The 19,528-nt window shown below is 45.1% G+C and overlaps 2 protein-coding genes across 3 annotated transcripts in view; one reads left to right on the top strand and one right to left on the bottom strand.

Moving 5' to 3' along the window:
- LOC119387476 (major facilitator superfamily domain-containing protein 12) overlaps positions 1-17,799 on the bottom strand; it is a 41,263-nt gene extending 23,464 nt beyond the window's left edge. Inside the window, exons 1-5 of the mRNA XM_037654870.2 lie at positions 17,684-17,799; positions 16,443-16,608; positions 3,413-3,563; positions 2,453-2,592; positions 957-1,198 (exon numbers count right to left, since the gene is read on the bottom strand). Coding sequence (XP_037510798.1) covers positions 957-1,198; positions 2,453-2,517 — 307 coding nt within the window. The 5' untranslated portion in view covers positions 2,518-2,592; positions 3,413-3,563; positions 16,443-16,608; positions 17,684-17,799. The remainder of the gene's footprint in view (positions 1-956; positions 1,199-2,452; positions 2,593-3,412; positions 3,564-16,442; positions 16,609-17,683) is intronic.
- Positions 4,001-7,518, top strand: LOC119387477 (uncharacterized). 2 transcript variants are annotated; one of them, XM_037654877.2, is made up of 3 exons: positions 4,001-5,253; positions 6,148-6,534; positions 7,062-7,498. In XM_037654877.2, the coding sequence occupies exons 1-3, from the start codon at positions 5,017-5,019 to the stop codon at positions 7,458-7,460; spliced, it is 1,023 nt and encodes a 340-aa protein (XP_037510805.1). In that variant the 5' UTR covers positions 4,001-5,016; the 3' UTR covers positions 7,461-7,498. The 2 variants fall into 2 exon arrangements, with proteins under 2 accessions (XP_037510805.1, XP_037510804.1); XM_037654876.2 differs by having other exon boundaries at positions 4,009-5,253; positions 7,059-7,518.
- Positions 17,800-19,528: the final 1,729 nt, after the last annotated feature.

Here is a 19,528-nt window from a genome sequence, read left to right as displayed (position 1 = left end):
ACGGTAAATGCGCGGCCAAAACGACATCACCGCAGGGCCCAGCGGCCGTTTCGTAGTGCAGAGGACCAGTCGACGAAGCCTGCGATACTTAAAATTGCCCATGGGCAAGATTACGTCGCTGCGCATACGAGGAGGATTGGTCAGGCACTGGAGAGGGGCGCAAGAATTCTTTGTCGAAATGGAGCGTCTGCGCGGCGTGCAGCGCTGCGATATTCGCAGAATGTGATCGCCACGGCCTTCTGCACGAATCAGCGAGCTTGTTTGGGAGGTGTAAAAAAAAAAAATTCACAGCATATCCACGGGTGAATGATGAAGAGCTTGGGCGAAGCTCCTGAAGCAATCATGGTTACACCGTGAAATCGTCAGTGGTTTCGCCCAGCAGTAATCAAAGCGATAGCCCAGTACATTATCAAAGACATGACAAACACTGTATATATTTATACAAGAAATTTTATTAATTGTAAGTGATAGCTAGACGTGGCATCCGTTCCCCCTTCATTATAACGGTTTTATGGTCGGTGAAGTGATGGATCGGTGATGGGTCGTATTGGCAAGTTTGCAAAGACGAAGTAGTGGGCAGTTTGCAAAGGTGGCTTCCGTTCCCCCTTCATTATAACGGCTTTATGGTCGGTGGAGTAATGGATCGGTGATGGATCGTAGTGGGATGTTTGCAAAGACGAAGTAGTGGGCAGTTTGCAAAGGATCGGTGATGGGTCGTAGTATACTGCCGGTCACGCATTACGCCGGACGCGTGACATGGTTAGACTAAGAGTCAAAAAAGTCAGAGCCTGTTTACTGGCCCTTTAATACATGAAGGATGCTTGCAGTACATCAAGAACACAATTTTTGTAGTGAGAAAGCATCCCACTGAAATGTCGAACTAGTGTCAAGAAAATGAAAATAAGAATGAAAAAGAGAAGATGGTAAAGAAATAGTAATAGGAAATGAGAATGTACCTATGAGATGCCATGTTTTCCGGCGTCCGTAATGACACAGCCAGAAGTCGTCGTCCCTGTCGGACTCAATGCCAACAAATGGGGTGGCCACCGCATCTGCCACCTGACCGACCAGCAGTAATGCACCAGCCAGCGTTGGACGCAGCTGTCGCACAAACGTGAGGTACACCAGCAGGTAGGTGAACCACATGGAGGCACACAGGTCGTTGAGCACATGGCCGACGCTGTAGGCTATCCTAACCCTGTAGATTTAGAAAAGAGACCGGGAAAAATGAGAGCTAAGCTACTCCTGTGTTCATTGATTGGTCGAGATCGCCACTATCAAACGTCTATACAAGAAAGCACACTATCTGCCAGCAAATAACCTCACCCACTTGGTTCCTTGGTTTCCTTCCCCCGATTGATGGCCCCACACCCCACTGCCTTGTTTATGCATTTCACTGAACCCCATAACCTTTGTTGAGCGCATAGGGAATCTTCACTCAAGTTGTGATAAAAGCTTCGACAAATGAGTTCTACTTTCCAATGTGCATCATTCCGACAGCTACAAGCATCTTTCCACGCATGAGGAGTCATTAGTAAAAAAAGCTATTTTTAGTGAATGATCAGGATGATCGTTCTCTTATTCGACTGTATTAAAGTGCTTCTATTTGTAGTGTGAACTGTTTTTTTCTTTGTCTCCAGTATAAATAATCTTGCCTGCTCAAGTGCACTGTGCACCACTGCACCGTGTTCACTGTTGCTGAACAACTGACTGCATTTCCCTCATGCCTTTGTTAGAAACAAACTACAGCGTTTCTAATAAATAGGTGCTTGCTGTGTAAAGAATGCCACCAATTCCACGACTGCGAGACATGTCCCAAAGCAACTAGTCAAGAGGACAATTAATGCATACTTATTGGTCAAACTGGCTTTTACACATGCGCAGTTTCTGACGTCCAGCAACACTGCAAATAATGAGTTCTTAAAACAATTATAATTTTAATCCTTCCTTACTGTCACAGTGTCCTTTCAACCCAACACTAAACAGGGTTCACTGAGATTAAATTAAAACACAAAAAGAAAGTTCATCAGAATGCTTGTCATACGAGAGTGCAGTGAGCAGTCTATTGGTGATTGATTTATAAACATAATGTAATTCAAAATGTACATTTTGAAGATGCATATTTAGTAGACTCTCGTTAAAGGGAACCTGAAGGGACCAGGAAGGTATGTTCAATTTAACAGGAGTTCCATTTACTGAGAGATGAACAGGGGTGCAGAATCCAAGTACGAAACCAATTATATAGTAGAGGCAGTTGTTCCACTTAAGCAGCAGTTCCGTTTAAGAGATTTACATTTACTGAGAGTCTACTGTACATGTGCATGTGAACCTGGAAACAAATTAGGATCATTTTCAATTTCCTCGTGGATGTATTTATTCTGATAGCACACGAAGCCTGCACATTGTTTTCAAGCAAATTTTATCCATAATGAAGCAAATGTGGAGGCTTTACCGAAGAGGCAGAAGATGAGTTCGTGGTGTGGGGACTGCGGCACTGGTAACTGATTCGTCTCCCATGCTTCACCGATGGTGCAGCACTTCACCGCGTGCTTTGCTTTCCCTGATTCAACAAGCAGCACCAGCAAACACTGCCTAAAATTGAAAGTGTACACATTTAGTGAATCACTATCTCAAGTAACAAACCATCTTTCAGAAAAACTTTATCAAGTCATGTGCACACACTTGCCAGTTAAGCAACAATAAAATCACGCTGAACAAAGAAAAGCGTGTGCATGCTTGAAGTAACTATATAACATGACAAACTTAATATGCTAGTTTTGAATCTGCAGCTGCTGTGCAAATACTACATTAAAGGCAGGAAAAAAAGCACCAGTTATAATAACATTATACAATGATGTCACAATCATTTTAATTGTGGCCTTCAGAATTTGTGCTAAGCTAAGGAACATAACACGAACCCAAGGGTATCATGAAAACAGTCATGACTATGCATTCGAACTATCGTATTATTTGCTTTCTTCGTACATATAGTCATTTGATATATTCAATACCAAATATTTTCACATAAATGCTATGCTGTCATGTGCATGCAAGCTACAAAGAAACCTGCTTTGTGCCTGTAAACCTTTTTTTTCTTTTAAGAAACACAGCATTAAAAAGGCTGCGTGACGTAGTCACCGGCGTTAATCGACACGGATGCCACACGGCGTACTTTCGATCACGATCGAGCAGCACGACTGGGATCGAGTTTCTTAATCTTGAATGGCTTATTTGTGAAAGACGACCGCGGTCGTGAAATTCGATCCCGTAGGGGAGATAGTGCCGCGCGTATGGCACACGCACAACATGACAAGTTTTTCAATCACACTATTACGATATCACTTTCTAGTATAGCCTCTTAGTGCCCACTTCCAAAATCAAATATAGAACGAGAAAAGAAAACAAATCCAACCTAAAGTTAATAGAAGTGAAGCGGCCCGTCGATCAAGCGCAGCTGCACCGACCACCGGCGCTCGTCGGCTCCAATTGCGACGACCGTGCTTTGCGGGAAAGGTGACTTAGCATTTTCGCCTTGGTGCAATGGAATCCCGCCAACAGCCGTTCTGCGTGATAAATAAGGAAGGAATACGGGCACGAATGAAAACCACCACAGGAAACGCACACTTTTGAAGCGCGACGAAATTTCGCGCGGCGCGCTTGTGCGAAAAAATGAAAGAAAGAAAGGCTGTCACGAACAGGTGCACATACAATGATCGTGCCTATTTGTATACTGCGCACTCGCGCACCGTTGCGGCTGAATAATATCCCAACCTTCACGGACGTGCCACCGAGACGGAACACGTAGACATGTCCGAAGAGAAAATTACGATCACTGCACCGAAGTCTGATAGCCACTTGTACGCGCGCAGCGCGCTCTCTCGTTTAATTGAAAACAGTCGGTCAAGCACCGAAACGGAATGCTTGAAAAGATCACGACAGACGTAGAGCTCGCGAGGCTCCGAACGCCGTAGAACAGATTGCGTACAGCTGTAAGAATGCATCAACGCATGTTTTCATATGATATGCGAGGGCACAACGGCGAGAGTACAGTCCACTGTGGCGAGGGCAGGCGCTGTCCGACGTTTGCAACTTGGATCTGCAGTTGCGCGATCGCGCGCCTCAACTCTCAACGCTCGAAGACGAAGCGCGTCGTACCATTTTTTGTTTATTTTTTTTTTTCGGGCAGTAAATGAGAGACGAATACTCGAGCTTCGTTATACGCTGTTTTCCGTACCACATCCCATTCAATTCATGCCGCGGTGTCACACAGTGTACTGCTGATCCCGACTAAACGATCACGAATGTTAGATCCGGATCAGGTCCGATAGCGACCAGATGTGACCGCGCAACACCGGTATCACGCACGGTGCATTTTCGATCACGATCGCGCCTAATCGGGATGGAGTTTCTTGATCACGATTGGCAAGCCAATCCGATGCCCCACGGTGGGTTGCGCCAGGTTACTAAGGGTCAACCAACCAACCAATCGCAGAATATCTGGATCGGGCTTGAACACGACCGAAAGTGCGTGACACGCGAATGCTCGAACGCACTATGAATGAACTGTTGGGTCAGTCGAATTTTTTTCAACCTCGTAGTGATTTTATTTGGCCGCGATTCGGCACAGTGCGCAAGCAGCTGATGCAGACGACGACTACGATTCGAAACCTGCGCGAACCAGGCGCGTGGCGCGAGCTCGGGTTCCAATCTGATCCGCGCGACGGCCGAACGCCAGCGTGCCGTGCTCTTACTTGCCAGGCGAAAAAGAAGCAGCGCCCCGCCGCCGGAGTTCCTTCGAAGCGCGGTTCACTAGCACGTACTGGCCAAGGCATCCCTCTCAGAGCCGTCGCGCGATTATCGTCCGTGTTTTCCCGGTCGTAGTATTTAGTATATAGAAAACGCCGCGACTGCCGTGATTGTGGTCCCGGTCTACCTGCAGCGACAGCACACGACAGTACCCCCTTTCGCCACGCGCTAGCACAGCGAACCCCTTTCTCCCTTGTCGAGATCGCAACGATGGCCAGTTACGAGATCGTTCTGTTCCTGCTGGCGCTCCTGATCGGCCTGGTGCTGCGGCGAGCCGCTCCGGTGCCAGAAATCGGCGTCATCGAGCAGCTCGAGCGCAAGCTCAACAGCCTGGAGAACCAGAAGCGCAAGCTCAAGCGACAGCTGGCCGACTTCAGGGCGCGGGCGAGCAAGAGCGAGACTAGGCTGCTCGAGGACACGTCGGCGACGCGCGAGGGACAGGCGCAGGTAAGCGGCGACCACTAATTGCAGCCGGACCTCAAGACTTTTAGGCTCGAGTTTTGTCGTTAAAGTGCACTGTAAGGGCGACGACAGGGTGTGGCATTTCAGCCACATGGCAACATTTAGACAAGACCCGTTTGCAGGGCCAAAATTAGGTTGGGATAAGGCTCGGGCCCCCACCGCCTTCGAGTCCCCTAGTTCTTTCAAACTCGCCGATTTTCCTTTATCTTTCGGCTGCACAAGGGCCGTTCCAAATTTCCAAGTGAATAATTGGTAAACAGGCAAAAAAAATTGTTTATATCTCATTACTACCATTTCTGCACGGGTTGCACGGACTTAAATGACAGTTCCTGGGATGTCATAGGCATATTCATGAGGTGTTTGAGCACACTTAAACGGCAAAAGGTCAGCCACATCCAGCAGAGGGCCAGAAGGTGCACCCCAGTTCAAGCAATCCAATAGCAGCAATTGCATCATTGGAGCTAAATGTTGCCTCATTTCATACTTGAGGCACACATGCCGTTCCTGTTACATTTTATATGATCACCATAGTGCTTGTCATTGGCAATGCGTGTGTGTTAGTCTGCAATCGAATAGTTGTGTGATGGCATCCTTGCTGTCCACATCAATAACACAATAATGATGTCCTGCTTTGGTGCTTCTTCAGCATGCAAGTAAGCTGTGCGCAGTATATCTGGAGCTACATGCTGCGAAGCTGCATAAATATACTGCAAGCGCAAAAGCAGTGACTGAGCCGATGCAACAATGTTGAGCACACTACAATTCATTTCACCAGCTCTGGTTGGATGCCACAGATGCACCTACTAGCATATTGTGCACCCTGAATAGTTTAACAAGCATGGCAAAGCTGCTTGTTTTTTTCTTTCTTCTTCATTTCAGATGTACGTAGATCTTGACAAACATCGTTCTGACCTTGAGGACGCATCCCACGAGCTGGAAGTACGTGCACACAATCATGAAGAGGCGGTGAGGCTTCTCCACTTTTGTCGCTCCACAATACTGGAGAACCTTTCCAGTGCCATTGAACTTGCCGAGAGGCGCAATGCTGCAGTGTCGAAGCTGTACTTTGAGGTATTTGGGGAGACCAACGGCAATGTTCAGCTGCTCAGTGAGCTCACTGATCCCTGGAGGCGATGGGCTGAACTGCTGGCCGTGCAGCGGGACCGTGCAGACCGTGTCTTCACCCACTGCCTCGAGAGGGCAACCCGCCACAAGAAAATAGAAGTTGAAGACCTGCCGCCTTCTGCAGGCGTTCAGCTCTCATGGGTATGTCCTCTTATTTTCACTGCATGCAGTTATGGTAGGCCAACTAGACAGCTGCTGTAGCTTGTTAAATAGCTCATTTATTTAGTCATGAGAGCTTGCTTCTCAATGGACATGCTGTTCTTTGCAGATGCTCTTCTCCTTAGGATATGTATTTCAACTGCATAGATTCTTCGTACGCAGTTCACATGGTACTAAAGCTGTCGAATTTGTCGGCTCTGGTCTTGTCACATCGGTTCCTACTTCATAAGCATATACACAACTAGCTCCACATCACTTACTGCTTTACAAATGAAAGCCTGAAGAAATGGTAAGCAGAAGGTGCAAATATAATGCTTGCTTTGAGCTAGCAATGGCTGCATTTGTGAAAGGAATCCACAGGCACCATACCTGAAGCCTTCTTTTTTTCATTTTCAAGAGCTTGTAAGGTTTCAACAGTGTTAATAGCAGACAAGTCCATTCTCATCTGCTATCTCCTCTTTCAAGTCATTTGCTTTTCCTTCTTCGACCACAACTGCCACTGCCAGCAGGAACCAGACTACGGCTTTGACCGCATCCTGGACTTGGTGCGGCTGCGGCTATCCTCCCCCATCTCGCGGTCGGAGAGTGTGGCGGACTTCGAGTACCTGCGCTGTGCCAGCAACCTGTCTCCGGCGAGTACCCTCTGTGGTGGTGGCAGTGGTAATGGCGGTGGAGGTGGCAGCTCTGTGAGCAACACCAACTGCTTCGGCACGGTGCGCAAGTCTGGTTACCTGCGCCTCGCACGCACGCTGCACAAGCGCATGCCAGATGTGCCCGAGGAGAGGCTGGTGGCCTGCCTGGAGACACTGCGCTCGCAGAATGGGGGCCTCACAGGGCTCCGCATCAGCGAGATCCGCGAGGAAGTGTCGCGCCTCATCCAGGAGTGGCCTTCTTCGGCGGTGCGGTGATGCAGCCCCACCTCCTCCCCGCTCATCTCACTCACATCCCTCATCCTCATCATCAGGTGAGTGTGCTAATCCGTCCATGCATGCAAAAAACATAACCATATGTTGTCACTCGCAGAATTTTCACTATGTCCACACCCTTCTCCCTTCACATGCCTCCAACTTGGTCTAGCTGTGGTCATCCCCAGCAAAATGTTCCAATCACTCTTATCACTCTTAGATATCAGCAAGATCATGCGTCTAGTTGTATTTTACACTACAATATTACAAAAGAACAAGAAAGCAAGCCATTCAAATAAACCAACTTTCCACTATGTTCTGCCATAAAAAATGATAAGTGTTGTGATAACCGCGGCCATAGCTAAGAAGTAGCAGCAACTGTGCCGCAGACTAAATTGCATGCAGCTGCACATTACCAACCACATATGGAAGGGTGAAACGAACTGAACTTTATTTAAACACTGTTTCCCAATCGCGCAGCATCTAGGTGGCCCTAGGAAATGGTTGAATTTTGAGCACCTTTCTTGAGTTTATTTAAAGTGCTCATTCCATAGTGCACGAGAAAAAAAATCGGTGATTCGGGAACATTTCTTCAGATATAATTTGGGAGTTGAAGGGTTAGACATGCTTGCAGCAAGAAGTTCAGTACACTGGCGTACTTTACCATGGCCTGGCATTTACTAGCACCTTATACCTTCCAATAAAATTCAGCTGATGCAGCTTCACTGTCAGCAAGGAATATTTATTAGATGTCTGAATTTTATAAGTATTTTTTTCGTATGTACAGTAGGTGCTACAGCTAAAAATCTGATATGCTCAAAACAGTCATGCCCTTAAAAATTTGCGATGAAAAAGACTTGCTGTAGAAGAACGTTTGACCTGTGTGAGCATGCTTGAAGTGTCGTAACGCATGTTATTAATTGCAGTGAATACACTTCTAACAACTCTTTAATTGTTGCTAGGTCAATCAATGAGATACTAGAGGAAAGTGATCAGGAAACTTTTGAGCACCTAACATTCCTTCAGTCATTTTCATACATAATCGTCACAAAAGTTACATGGATGGCGAACATTTCAAACATTCTAAACAGCAGTGGCTGCAGTGCCATAGAAAGGCGAACATTTTTGCTCTGAAACAAGGCCTACAAAGCAGAAAGATCTACTGTACGAGAGTGCAAGGTTGGTTAGTTGGTAGAGCATAGATGTTCTGAAGAAATGGTTCCTGCTATAAAACCACAGAAAGATTGACAGCACGGTTTGTGTGTTGGCATTTGTGTGTGCATTTGCAGGTGACAACTTTTTGTGCTAGTTGTATCTTGAACATAGCACGTGGACAAGATAATAATAATTAATATATGGGGTTTAACGTCCCAAAACCACGATATGATTATGAGAGACGCCGTAGTGGAGGGCTCCAGAAATTTCGACCACCTGGGGTTCTTTAACGTGCACCTAAATCTAAGTACACGGGCCTCAAACATTTTCGCCTCCATCGAAAATGCAGCCGCCACGGCCGGGATTCAATCCCGCGACCTTCGGGTCAGCAGTCGAGTGCCATAACCACTAGACCACCGTGGCGGGGTCGTGGACAAGATAAGGCACACATATAACACATGCAGCACTGTGTGTGTTTGTATGCTTCCTTTTGTCAGTGTGCTACACTGGTGCTAAGAATATCTTGGTTTGAGATGCAGTACCAATAAATCCACATCGTCACATTTAGTTACTACATAAAAAAGGTTTTCATTTCTTTTGTGTAGGTACCTGGTGCACCCCCATCCCCTCAAGAAAAAAAAAAAGCCGAAAGACAGTGGCAGGACCTGATCTACCACTGCCAAAAAGTTTTTTCATTTCTAAACACAAAAAGAAAAGAGCGACAAGAGGAGAAGCGGCGCAGGGTCATCACCGATCAGCATTTTATTCGCAAGCGGCCGTGGTGCGACTCCTTCTGCGCATATTCTTTTAGTACGCAATGGACACTGCTGCGCGTCACGGACTCTCTCTGCTGCACGTGTGCATGACCCTGCCTGTCAAGAGCCGGCATCCCGCTGTCAGTGATGAATAATGTGTGTCAATAAAGTTACTTTCGAGTAATCCCGCTGGCAGTGATGTATAAATGTGTGTAAAGTTACATGTCTGGTTGCCAGCTGGCTCCACTCGAGAGCTCCGCAAGTGTCTTCACACCCGAGAGGTCTGCCTCGGAGCTTGAAGAACCACTGATAACACAAGACGTTACAGTGAAACCATATGTTGCCTATCAGTCGGGAGAGTGTTGGTAGGCATACCACCCACCTAGCTTTACTACCGGGTACACCTAAGCCGATGAAATATCCAGCATGATGAAAAACTTGGAGGACGCTTGAGCTTCGCCTTCAAGAGCAGAACGCGATAGCTTAACTGGGCCCCGTGCGCATTGCCTTCTCAATTGCTAGCCTAGCTTTGGTTCTTAATGCATGGCTCAACCGTGTCATAAGGAAATGAACAACTGCATGTAACATTGGCTGTTTCAAAGTATCCTAGAATGCCTACTGCAAGTGCAGTTACCGTATTTATGCGAATCTAAGCCGATGTTTTTTTTTTGAAAAAAAAAAACGATGTGCGAAAGTGGGGGGGTCGGCTTGGATTCTAGTACAATGCTTAAGTTTTTTCTTTTTTTCTGGCCTTGCGAATTTCGGGGGTCGGCTTAGAATCGGGGGCCGGCCTAGATTCGAGTAAATACGGTAAGTGCCCACTATGCGTCCGTAAGGCAAAAAACATCCTACGCAGCTGTTCACTTTGTTGATGCTTTTGCCGATTATGATGATTTAAGATGTCTGGGCGCTTTGTCATGGGTGGGCCTTTAAAACAGACACTTATTGCATAATTCACATGTTTTGACGCCTGGTGCGATTCTACGCTTCTGCCACGCAATATTACATGCGTTAATGAAACTCCTTCCACTACATGACATTCATATAGTGTTTTTTTCCGAAGCAGTTTCAAGGAATAGTGTGGCTCTGTGGTAGAACACCTGCTTGTCACGCAGAGTGCCTGGGTTCGATTCTCACACAAACTTGAAAATTTTTATTATTTTATTTGCATCTTTCTCAATTATTCATATAGTGTTTTTTTCTGAAGCAGTTTCAAGAATAGCATGGCTCTGCGGTAGAACACCTGCTTGCCACGCACACGGCCTGGGTTCGATTCTCACTCGAACCCGATGATTTTCATTATTTATTTTATTTGCATCTTTCTCTACTTTTCGGTCACGGACAAGATGATTTTTCGCTCACAACCAACACTGACGACAACACCGACACCGACACCGGAATTTCTTCGAAACGAAGCGAGCTCTTTAAGACTATCACGTTAATATCCTCTTCCTTACAAATTCATGTTAACAGTTCGGTTTATATCGCAAAGTTGTGCAGTAAGGCACGCAGTACTGGAGGGTTTTAGGCTAAATTTCACTTCCTTGGTTTCTAAGATATGCGTTTAAAGCTAAGCATAGCAGTAGTTTTCCATTCTGCCCATCAGGCTGTGGCCATTACTGATAAAAATCAGGCCCACAATTTAGTGCTCTGCTACAAAGAACAGGTCATTTCAGCAAATGAGGTGGTTAGCTCAGGTTGACTTAACATCTTTTCTAATCTTAGGCACAATACATACAAGTGAAGCTAATGAATGGTGAACACTATGGAGCATGCAACCAGGGTAATCTCATCCTTCACACATGCAGTGCAAACTTGCAGCCATAGTTATATGCGACAGAGACAAAGGATGCATGTTGCTATGGTAACAATCATGTTTTATGCATAATATGACATGGCAGCAATGAACACGTTCACTGTACGCTGCACTTGTGCTTGCTGTCTTGGTAATAGTACTTCTCAGAATTTGGCTTTAAAATTTAGACACTGTCCCGCAATGGCAGCCTCACATCTGCAGGTGCCAGCTGCTTTCTCCATAACGAAATCCGTGTTATACATCTCAAAGCAGTGGAGTGGGTGTTGATAGACCATAATGGGGATCACTAACCTTCTGGCGAAGCTTTATGCACACATAAATTGAAGTGCAAAGATAGTTCTGGAAAACGTCCTCATCTAAAGTACTGCCAACAGGAATCTAGTGCTTGATCTTGAGCTGAGCAGCAGTGAAAAATGGTGCCTTTGGGAGCCTGCTAAGTAACGATATTCCAATAACTGCATCATACGCAACTCAAAACTCCAACATAAGTGAGGAACGCCACAATAGAGGCCTTAAAAGAGCCAAGAAATTTTACTTTTAGCTCTGCAACACAAAGCGGTGAGTCCAATGCTTTTCAAGGGTGATTTCCGAAGGAAGTTTGATAGCGACCTAATGAAGGGAGAACTAATGGAGTGCAATGTTCATTTTACCCATTCCCATCAATTCATTTGTTCCTCTGAACTGGGACAGCTCCAATTTCGATAACCTTCCAAGGGCAACTTTTTTCTTTCCTTATTACTGTGGTGTGTACATGGTAATAATCTAAAGTTGGCGTCAAATAACAGCACCTGAGATGGCCAATGGAGCAGTAACAAGACAAGCAGGATGTGTTACTTCCTCGTTTCAGAGAAAATCTGGAGAGGTGCACATGGATGTTCCGAACAGCTAGTGTCTATAAGCCACTGCACTAGATGTGATGTGCTCACTGACACTGCCTAAAGTGAGATAAATAAAGTGAAGTTTAGCAATGCTACAGGATGCTGGGAGTAATCAAGCAAGTGTGTAGTTTGTTCGTATTTGGCTTTGCATGTTCACCGCAGCATTGCCTATGGATTGAGAATGATCTTCATGCCAAAAAAAGCACTTCACTTCCCCATGATACAGCAGAATGACAACACAGTGTGCACTGATGGCCAAAATTGTGCATAACTGTCGCCGCAGTTCGACTGGTCACCAAGCACTAGTACACTTCCTTCAGTTAGTGGCACTCTTTTGGGGGACAGAAGCCAAGATATGTCACTGAGATAACATTGTGTACAGCACGTACAAAGAGAGGTTTTGTGCTTCCGCAATATGCTTCCCACGCATGTGTGCCAGGAAGATAAAGCACAAGAGATGCAGTTCGGCTTTTAAACAGTAACAACAAGAGCCGAGCAACAACATGTTCTTCTATCACTCTGCATTGAACGAGGAAGCAACACAATGTGGAGACATGTCATATCCACATTGTGTCACGGATTCTTCCGAAGACTCTCGCACTACCTATATCTTTATTGTGTTATTTGACAAGGCTTGGGTCAAATAAACAGATAAAGAGGTGCCACTATGGCCTAAGAGATCATATTCTGCACCATATGGTACCACTTGGGCTAAGATGAATATATTCTGATCAGATTTTTTTAACGTGCATCAAAATGTTACACTATGGCAAATTTCTAAGTGGTACAGCACTATCCACAATACCATTCTTCAAGACCAGAAGCTTAGCCCACAGCCGGATGCGTAATTATAGTGTGAATAAAGCCATTAGCAACGCTGCATAGTGAAATGACATAGCCACTGAACCGCAGTGGTAATAAGCACTCTAATAATTTATTTTAGGCTATAGTACATTGTAATGCTTGTAATGCTTGTGTTATATCACAAGAAGCACAGTCCTTGCAATCCCAGTTAGGTTGGCATTCAACCATAATTAGGAAATTAGGCACACTACACTTCTTAGTGACAACAAGAAAGTGGGTCAACTTATTAAAGTGCAAGCCACTTCATTAACTGGATCTATATGCACTTGTTTTCAAGTACATCTTGCATGATGTGTACCCTGCTTTAACTGTTTGTCACAAAAGCCGCACAATGTCTTGTAGTCTTCCAGAAACTTGGTCATTCTTATTTTGCGTATCCAGGTGTCATATGCTTAAAGTCTGCTCCCATACACTACTCAGACAAACATTTTCAAGTATTCCTTTTTTTCCTTGAACATATAGTCAGAGGAATAATTTGCTGTCTGATCTCATTTGCTCAGATGACTTTGAGAATGCTTTGCCCAGAACATATGATCTTTGATAAAGCTTATGCTTTCATGTACTGCTACTATTTATTCTGCTCCTTTCAATTTCTCTTTCTCGTAGGATTGGACTGTTCAGATTGCCATTGTTGAATACGGCTCTATTACTTGAAGTGCTTTGTGTGTGTGTGTATGTGTGTGTGTACACATGCGTGTGTGTGTGCGTGTGTCTATATATCTATATATAGGCTCCCTTACACTCTCATACATTGCTTCTTCTGTATTACTGTTTATTTCTACATCTTTTCTTTTGTATTGATCACCTATTGTATGTTCTAGCATAATTTGACTATTTCAATTTTTTGATGTGTACATAATTGATCATTGTTCTGCTCCCCACCTTTAGTCTTCAATGACCACAGCATTTTTGAAATAAATAAAGTAGCTATCTTTTTCCTAACAGTAAACTTACACACACGTCAGTCATTTCCCTTCTCTAAGAACACAGCTGCAAGCCCACATGCACCACCTGTTTTATCACTGTATAAACTGCAGTTAAACTCATCCTTTGTATAACTTGAATTCGTTTCACCGCCGTGCATGTTTAACGGCTTTGTATTGCCTGCAATTATAAACTGTTCACTAGGGAAGACGATCACCAGCAGAGTTTAAACCACAGTGGCGACACAACCAAACTACGTGAGGCCATGTGATTCCATGAACGGTGTCTTGTGTGCAATTGAATCGCTCGCCACCAGTAGATCAGGACCCACGATGGCAACAAGTGTGCATGTGTATGCTTTGTGCAGGCATTGGAATGGTTGAATATTGTAAGCTATGGAAGATGTAATGTGGGATGCATATTTTAGTTTAGTAAGAACTAAAGGGCTCATGCTAGGGAAAACAATGTGCCCACCCGAGAAGCACAGGGCTACAGAAAAAGAAACCAGACCAAGTTGAATTTTTTGTGAGAGATGTTTTGTTCTGGAGAAACCAGTATGAACTTCCTTTCCAGCAGCTTTGTGCTACTGTTCAGTGGATAACATTCTTTCTTTTACATAAAACTTTCTGCACCTTGACTGATGGATAACATAAGATATCAAGGTATCAGCTGTAGATTGCTGTACTGTCTTCAAAGCAAGTTAGGTGCACGATAGGGCTTACATTCAGGGCAACTGAAGGAAAAACTAAAATAATATAAAGGGGGGGGGGAGGCCATGCTCATGTTCACGAAACTAATGCTGGTTTCATGGAGTGGCTGCACCAAGTGTCGACACTAAAGATCATGAGGTAGCTTCGGATGACTGACTGCAGACCTCAAGTCTTTCATTTTGTGACTGTGTTATGGACTCCTAGACGGTCTGGTACTCTCACATTCTCTGCCTTTATCCTTCCTTTCCCTTCCCAGAGCACAGGGTAGCAAGCCAAATAATGCAGTCTGGTTATTCTCCCTTTATTCTTTCTTCTCTCTCACTCTCTCATTGAGTGAGTGAAATTTGGTGGGCACGAGGCAGACATGATGGTAAGTATACTATTCTCCCATGGGAAAATTCCTGGTGCCACCCTCGATTCTGAACTTCACTCAGTCTTGATAACAGAATCACAGCTGATGGAGAATGTCAACGTGTTAGCACGCAGTTGCCACACAGCAAATTCTATGATTATTCATTTCCTGCAACTTGCCCACTCTTTTAATTACGTCCTTCAACAATCGTGGTTCAGATCAGCGACCCATGATAATCTGTACATGGATTGCAAAATCCCAACTTGCAGTTTGAGACCATGAGGCGCACAGTGCAGTTGTGCATACCCTGCACTGTACATGGATTATGATATGGCAGGACCTTCTGCAAAATGATCTGCGCATTAATTTCATTTAATGTGCACCCCTCCCAGGCAGTGTGTCAGAATGGAATGAAAACCAAAAACAAAAAATGAAAAACAAAACTATCTTTTTGACCAGAACGAAAACGTAAGCGAAACTTTATTTATGATTTCGTTCCAAAGTGAAGCCGAAATATCTTTGATCGATTTTCAGTTCAAGGGAAAAGTTGGCAATCCAGAACAACCGAGGTCCATGCAATGTGACCATTAATGCATACCTCAGGGGACAGTATTAGTGTGTATCTCAAGTAGGGATTCCAAAGCAAAGATGTGCTGAAATAGTGCAAAAAACGAAGAGTGGCAACCGAAGCTGTTTGTATTAACGCAAGTGGACCTTGGTGTGCCAGTCACACAGGCCAGTATGGAGAGGGCATTCTCGGCGCTGAAGTTTGCTTTATCAAAACAGCGGTCTCGCACATTAGAGACTACACTCGCTGACGTGTTGCTTCGGAGATCAAGCTCACTCCCTCCACAAAAAGAACTTAGCCTGCTCAGAGAATTCGTTGTTCACTTATAAGAAAATTAAATACTATGTTTTTATCATTACCTGAATCTTAAATTTTTGCATACAAATAAGAATCATTAGAAACTGTTATGGAATTTTTTTTTTCCATTCCAGAACAGAAACAGAATCAAACTTTTTTCAGTGGAGCGAAACTAAAACCGAAATAAAACACCCTGCTCCCAGGCTGTTATACCTGTAATAAAGCCAAGACAGCTGTTCGCATTCTTTCGGCTTGCCTTCAGTATGTGTGTGAGCACTAGCGACTGCCTGCTTCCAAAACGAAACACTGAAATTGGTGGGCGACTTCAACCATACTACTGGCACCCACCGCCTGAACTCGTGAGAAGCACAGCCTCAAACTTCTGGACATGATACGACAAATTGTGATTCACCTACACTTATTCTTATCTGTTGCTTGTCATCATCCCTGCGTTTGGCTTGCTCATTTCATCAGTACAGCTCATTCATATGTACCATAGCTGAGGAAACTACGCATAATACAACCTCAGTGCTCGTTAGTTAAATTTTGATATCTCCCCTTTAAGATATAACTTAGTGGTTAACCTATCAGTGCTTGTTTTAGGCACGAAGCTCGAGCATCTGAAATGGGATACGTTAATAAAAATAAATAAATAGACACGCTTACCACAGCCTCATGTTACCGCAAGCATTCAGAACTTCACAGCCCCTTGCGGCGCCCGGTGCGGCACAGATGAACGGCCCATGTGCACATGCAGTCAAGCTCGAAGCACATGACTGCTGACGTGTTCCCCTATGAGCAATCGACACCGTGTCTGCCGACTTCCTGCAATCTGGGGGGGAGGACTTTCGATGAGAATCGTATCTCGCCGAAAAGACAAAGCACATGGTATTCACATAGAGCACAGCGCGCGTGACGCTACACGCGACGGCATGCGCTTTCCAAGGATCTCATCGCAGCAGATAATGCGAGCAGATACCGAAAGCTTCCCAAGCCACACAGCAAGAGCTACAGCTGAAGACCCCGCGATAGCGCCAGCAAACGTACTACAGCGGTCCTCGCACTAGGAGCTGTTGCAGTCAATTAAAAGACACGGAAACGTGGACGTCAGTGTGCTTGCAAGAGTGGATGCATTTTGCGTCATCCGGGGGAATTTATACCCCAGTTACAAAGAACACCTTCGATCGCGATTAAACCAGATCACGATGCAAATATCTCGATCCCTTCGCTGCTTATTTAAGTAAAAGAGCCAATCGAGATCGAGAAATTCTGACCAAATCGCGATCGGAAGCATCTCGTGTGTCAGAGGTATATAGGCAACAGTCCGCATGCATACTTCTTTGACGAGACAACAGCCGAAACGTCTGACAAACTTTGTCAGTAGCATACCAGCATGACGACTGTCGCACGTGATATCGACATGCTAGCAAGCGTTAATTGCGATAGCAAAGCGCGACAAAGAAACGCGCTAGCTTGTGCAACTTTTACCACATTCACCTTTACAGTAATGCAGAGGAAGTATTCTCGCTAAGTTGACTACTGGAAAAAGTGCCGGCTAATGACTGCGTCACAATTTGCGACATCCCGGGCGTGCCACAGAACAGTGCGGCTAACGTTTTTCGATAATCTCATACCAACGAAGGTATCTTTGTAGGCACGCAATGAATTAAAAAAGAAAAAAAAAACGCAAGGACGCGCGCTTGCGTTTGCCAATCTCTGTGCCACTCTGAGCAAGGCACAGAGCGAGTAGTTTTTTTAGGCTTCAACGTGTCAGGTTAAAACGGTACCGGATCACGCTGCTTCAAAACGTGACGACGTTGCCACTGTCACAGACATGAAGAACTATTAGCAGTACACATCCCTAGTACGCGTAGCGTAAGAATATTTTCCTGGTTCAGGGAACTTACTCATTCAAAGGCATAGCAGACGATTTGGTAGAAAGGGCGAAAGGGGCGGAAAATGCATGCATCAGGTGACGTACGCCGCTCAAGGCGCTGCTCGGAAGCTTCAATGCAGTTTCGGTTTCGGGAAAAGATGTTTACATGCCTGTTAGTACGTGCTATTTAATTGGCAAGATACAATTAGCCTTTCTAGACGCTAAAGAGATAACACACATACGGCGTTCACCGCAATTCAATGGTTTCGGCCACTGACACTTCAGGCGTATGAGTCACTCTCAGATGAGCATGACGCGTTCCAGCTGTGTTGCCCCACGTTCGCACGCGTTTTCGTCCGGCGTTCCAGATCATTCCTTGTTCCAAATAATGAATGGTGATAACCCTGAATACAAGACTAGTGTTGCGCAAACATAATCACAGTACTGTGTAATTTGTGTACGTTTTCTTTTGGTACAATGAGCTGTAAACGAGCAAAAATATTAATTTACAGGACGCAAGCAGATGTAAATATGGCAGAGCGAACAGATTACATGACAACCGCTACAGTTATGTGCCACAACATTTGAGGACTACTTATAACAAACGACTCTACTACAACTAAGGCTGGGTGCGGAGCACTCTACCACCCTAACCACCCTTCTCGCTTATGCCGGTATCACACGCAGTCACTTTCGATCGAGATCGATTTCTGAGCCGGATCGAATTTCTTAATCGTGATTGACTCCTTTAAGCAAGCTGCAGAAAGCAGCCAATCACTATTGATAAACTTAATCCCGATCGGTCTTAATCGTGGTAAGCAATGCACAGCGTGACACCGGTATTATATGTGTATTTTTTTTCCGTGAATACAAGTCCCTAACCATGCGAGCCTTTCTAGCACTAGCAGGCTTTCGCTTGTCACAGAAGGCACACACGTTACTGTCTTTCCTCTCTGCAGAGCGCATTTCCCGATCATGTGTGTATTAGCAGCTTCCTCATTCGTGCAAATTGCAGGAAACTCACTGCTGCCCTGCGCTAGTTGCGCAAACGCAGTCTTCTATTGCTGCAATACATGCGTGAGGCCACTGACGCTTAGCAGTTTCAAGAGAACGGTGATTCAAAGAATGACAAAAACAGTGCTTGAGCAGCCCATCAGCGCCCTAGACACTGCAACCGTTTGCAACACTCAGTGGTGTCGACAAAAGTGATTCATCGCACGGAGCCTTTGTTTTTGTTTAACGTTGGAGACTAGACAAATCGGTTGTAGGTGTTTACTAAGCACGGTAGCACCATAAGACAAAAACCCACAGCTCCCGTAATAAAATGCCTCATATGACACCTTCCCTCGACTTACTATAATCATGACTGCATTTATAAAACAGCGTATTGACAGAACGGTAAGAAACCTCATAAAACACCGCCATCGCAAAAAAAAAAGGGGGGGGGGAGTGTTGCTACTAGCGTCCTCTGTGTGAGTACATAATATCTGTTAAAATAAATTAACAGTCACTGTATATCAACTTACATTCCAAAATATAACTGTATAGCGAAATATTTTGTATTTCGCGTTCAAAAAAATTTTTCAGAGCAATCTGGACCCATTTCAAGGGCTCGAGAGATGGCGCAAAAGCAGCTGACTGACGTCATTGAAGTTGCTGGATCTTTCTCGAAAACGAACACGCAAACAAACTTGCGTCAGTTTCGGCCTCTGATTGGCGGATGTTGCCAGAGCCCCGTTGTTGCTGGCCTTGTCTGACCAATCGCAGGCTGCGACGTATTCCCCCTCGGCCTATTTAGCCTTTGTGCCCGCAGGAACTCGGCATTTGAGACTGCGCTCGTGATAACTGTACTGTGTTGCTGCAAAGAGGTAAGGCA

The sequence above is a fragment of the Rhipicephalus sanguineus genome, chromosome 3 (genome assembly GCF_013339695.2).
Source record: "Rhipicephalus sanguineus isolate Rsan-2018 chromosome 3, BIME_Rsan_1.4, whole genome shotgun sequence".
In the NCBI taxonomy this organism is placed as follows: domain Eukaryota; kingdom Metazoa; phylum Arthropoda; class Arachnida; order Ixodida; family Ixodidae; genus Rhipicephalus; species Rhipicephalus sanguineus.
This window is presented reverse-complemented; position numbering and strand designations above follow the sequence as displayed.

Coding starts and splice junctions, on each gene's coding strand:
- LOC119387477 (XM_037654876.2), top strand. CDS start 5,017: ATGGCCAGTTACGAGATCGTTCTGTTCCTGCTGGCGCTCCTGATCGGC. Junction 5,254..6,147: donor CGCGCGAGGGACAGGCGCAG/GTAAGCGGCGAC, acceptor TCTTCATTTCAG/ATGTACGTAGATCTTGACAA. Junction 6,535..7,058: donor CAGGCGTTCAGCTCTCATGG/GTATGTCCTCTT, acceptor TGCCACTGCCAG/CAGGAACCAGACTACGGCTT.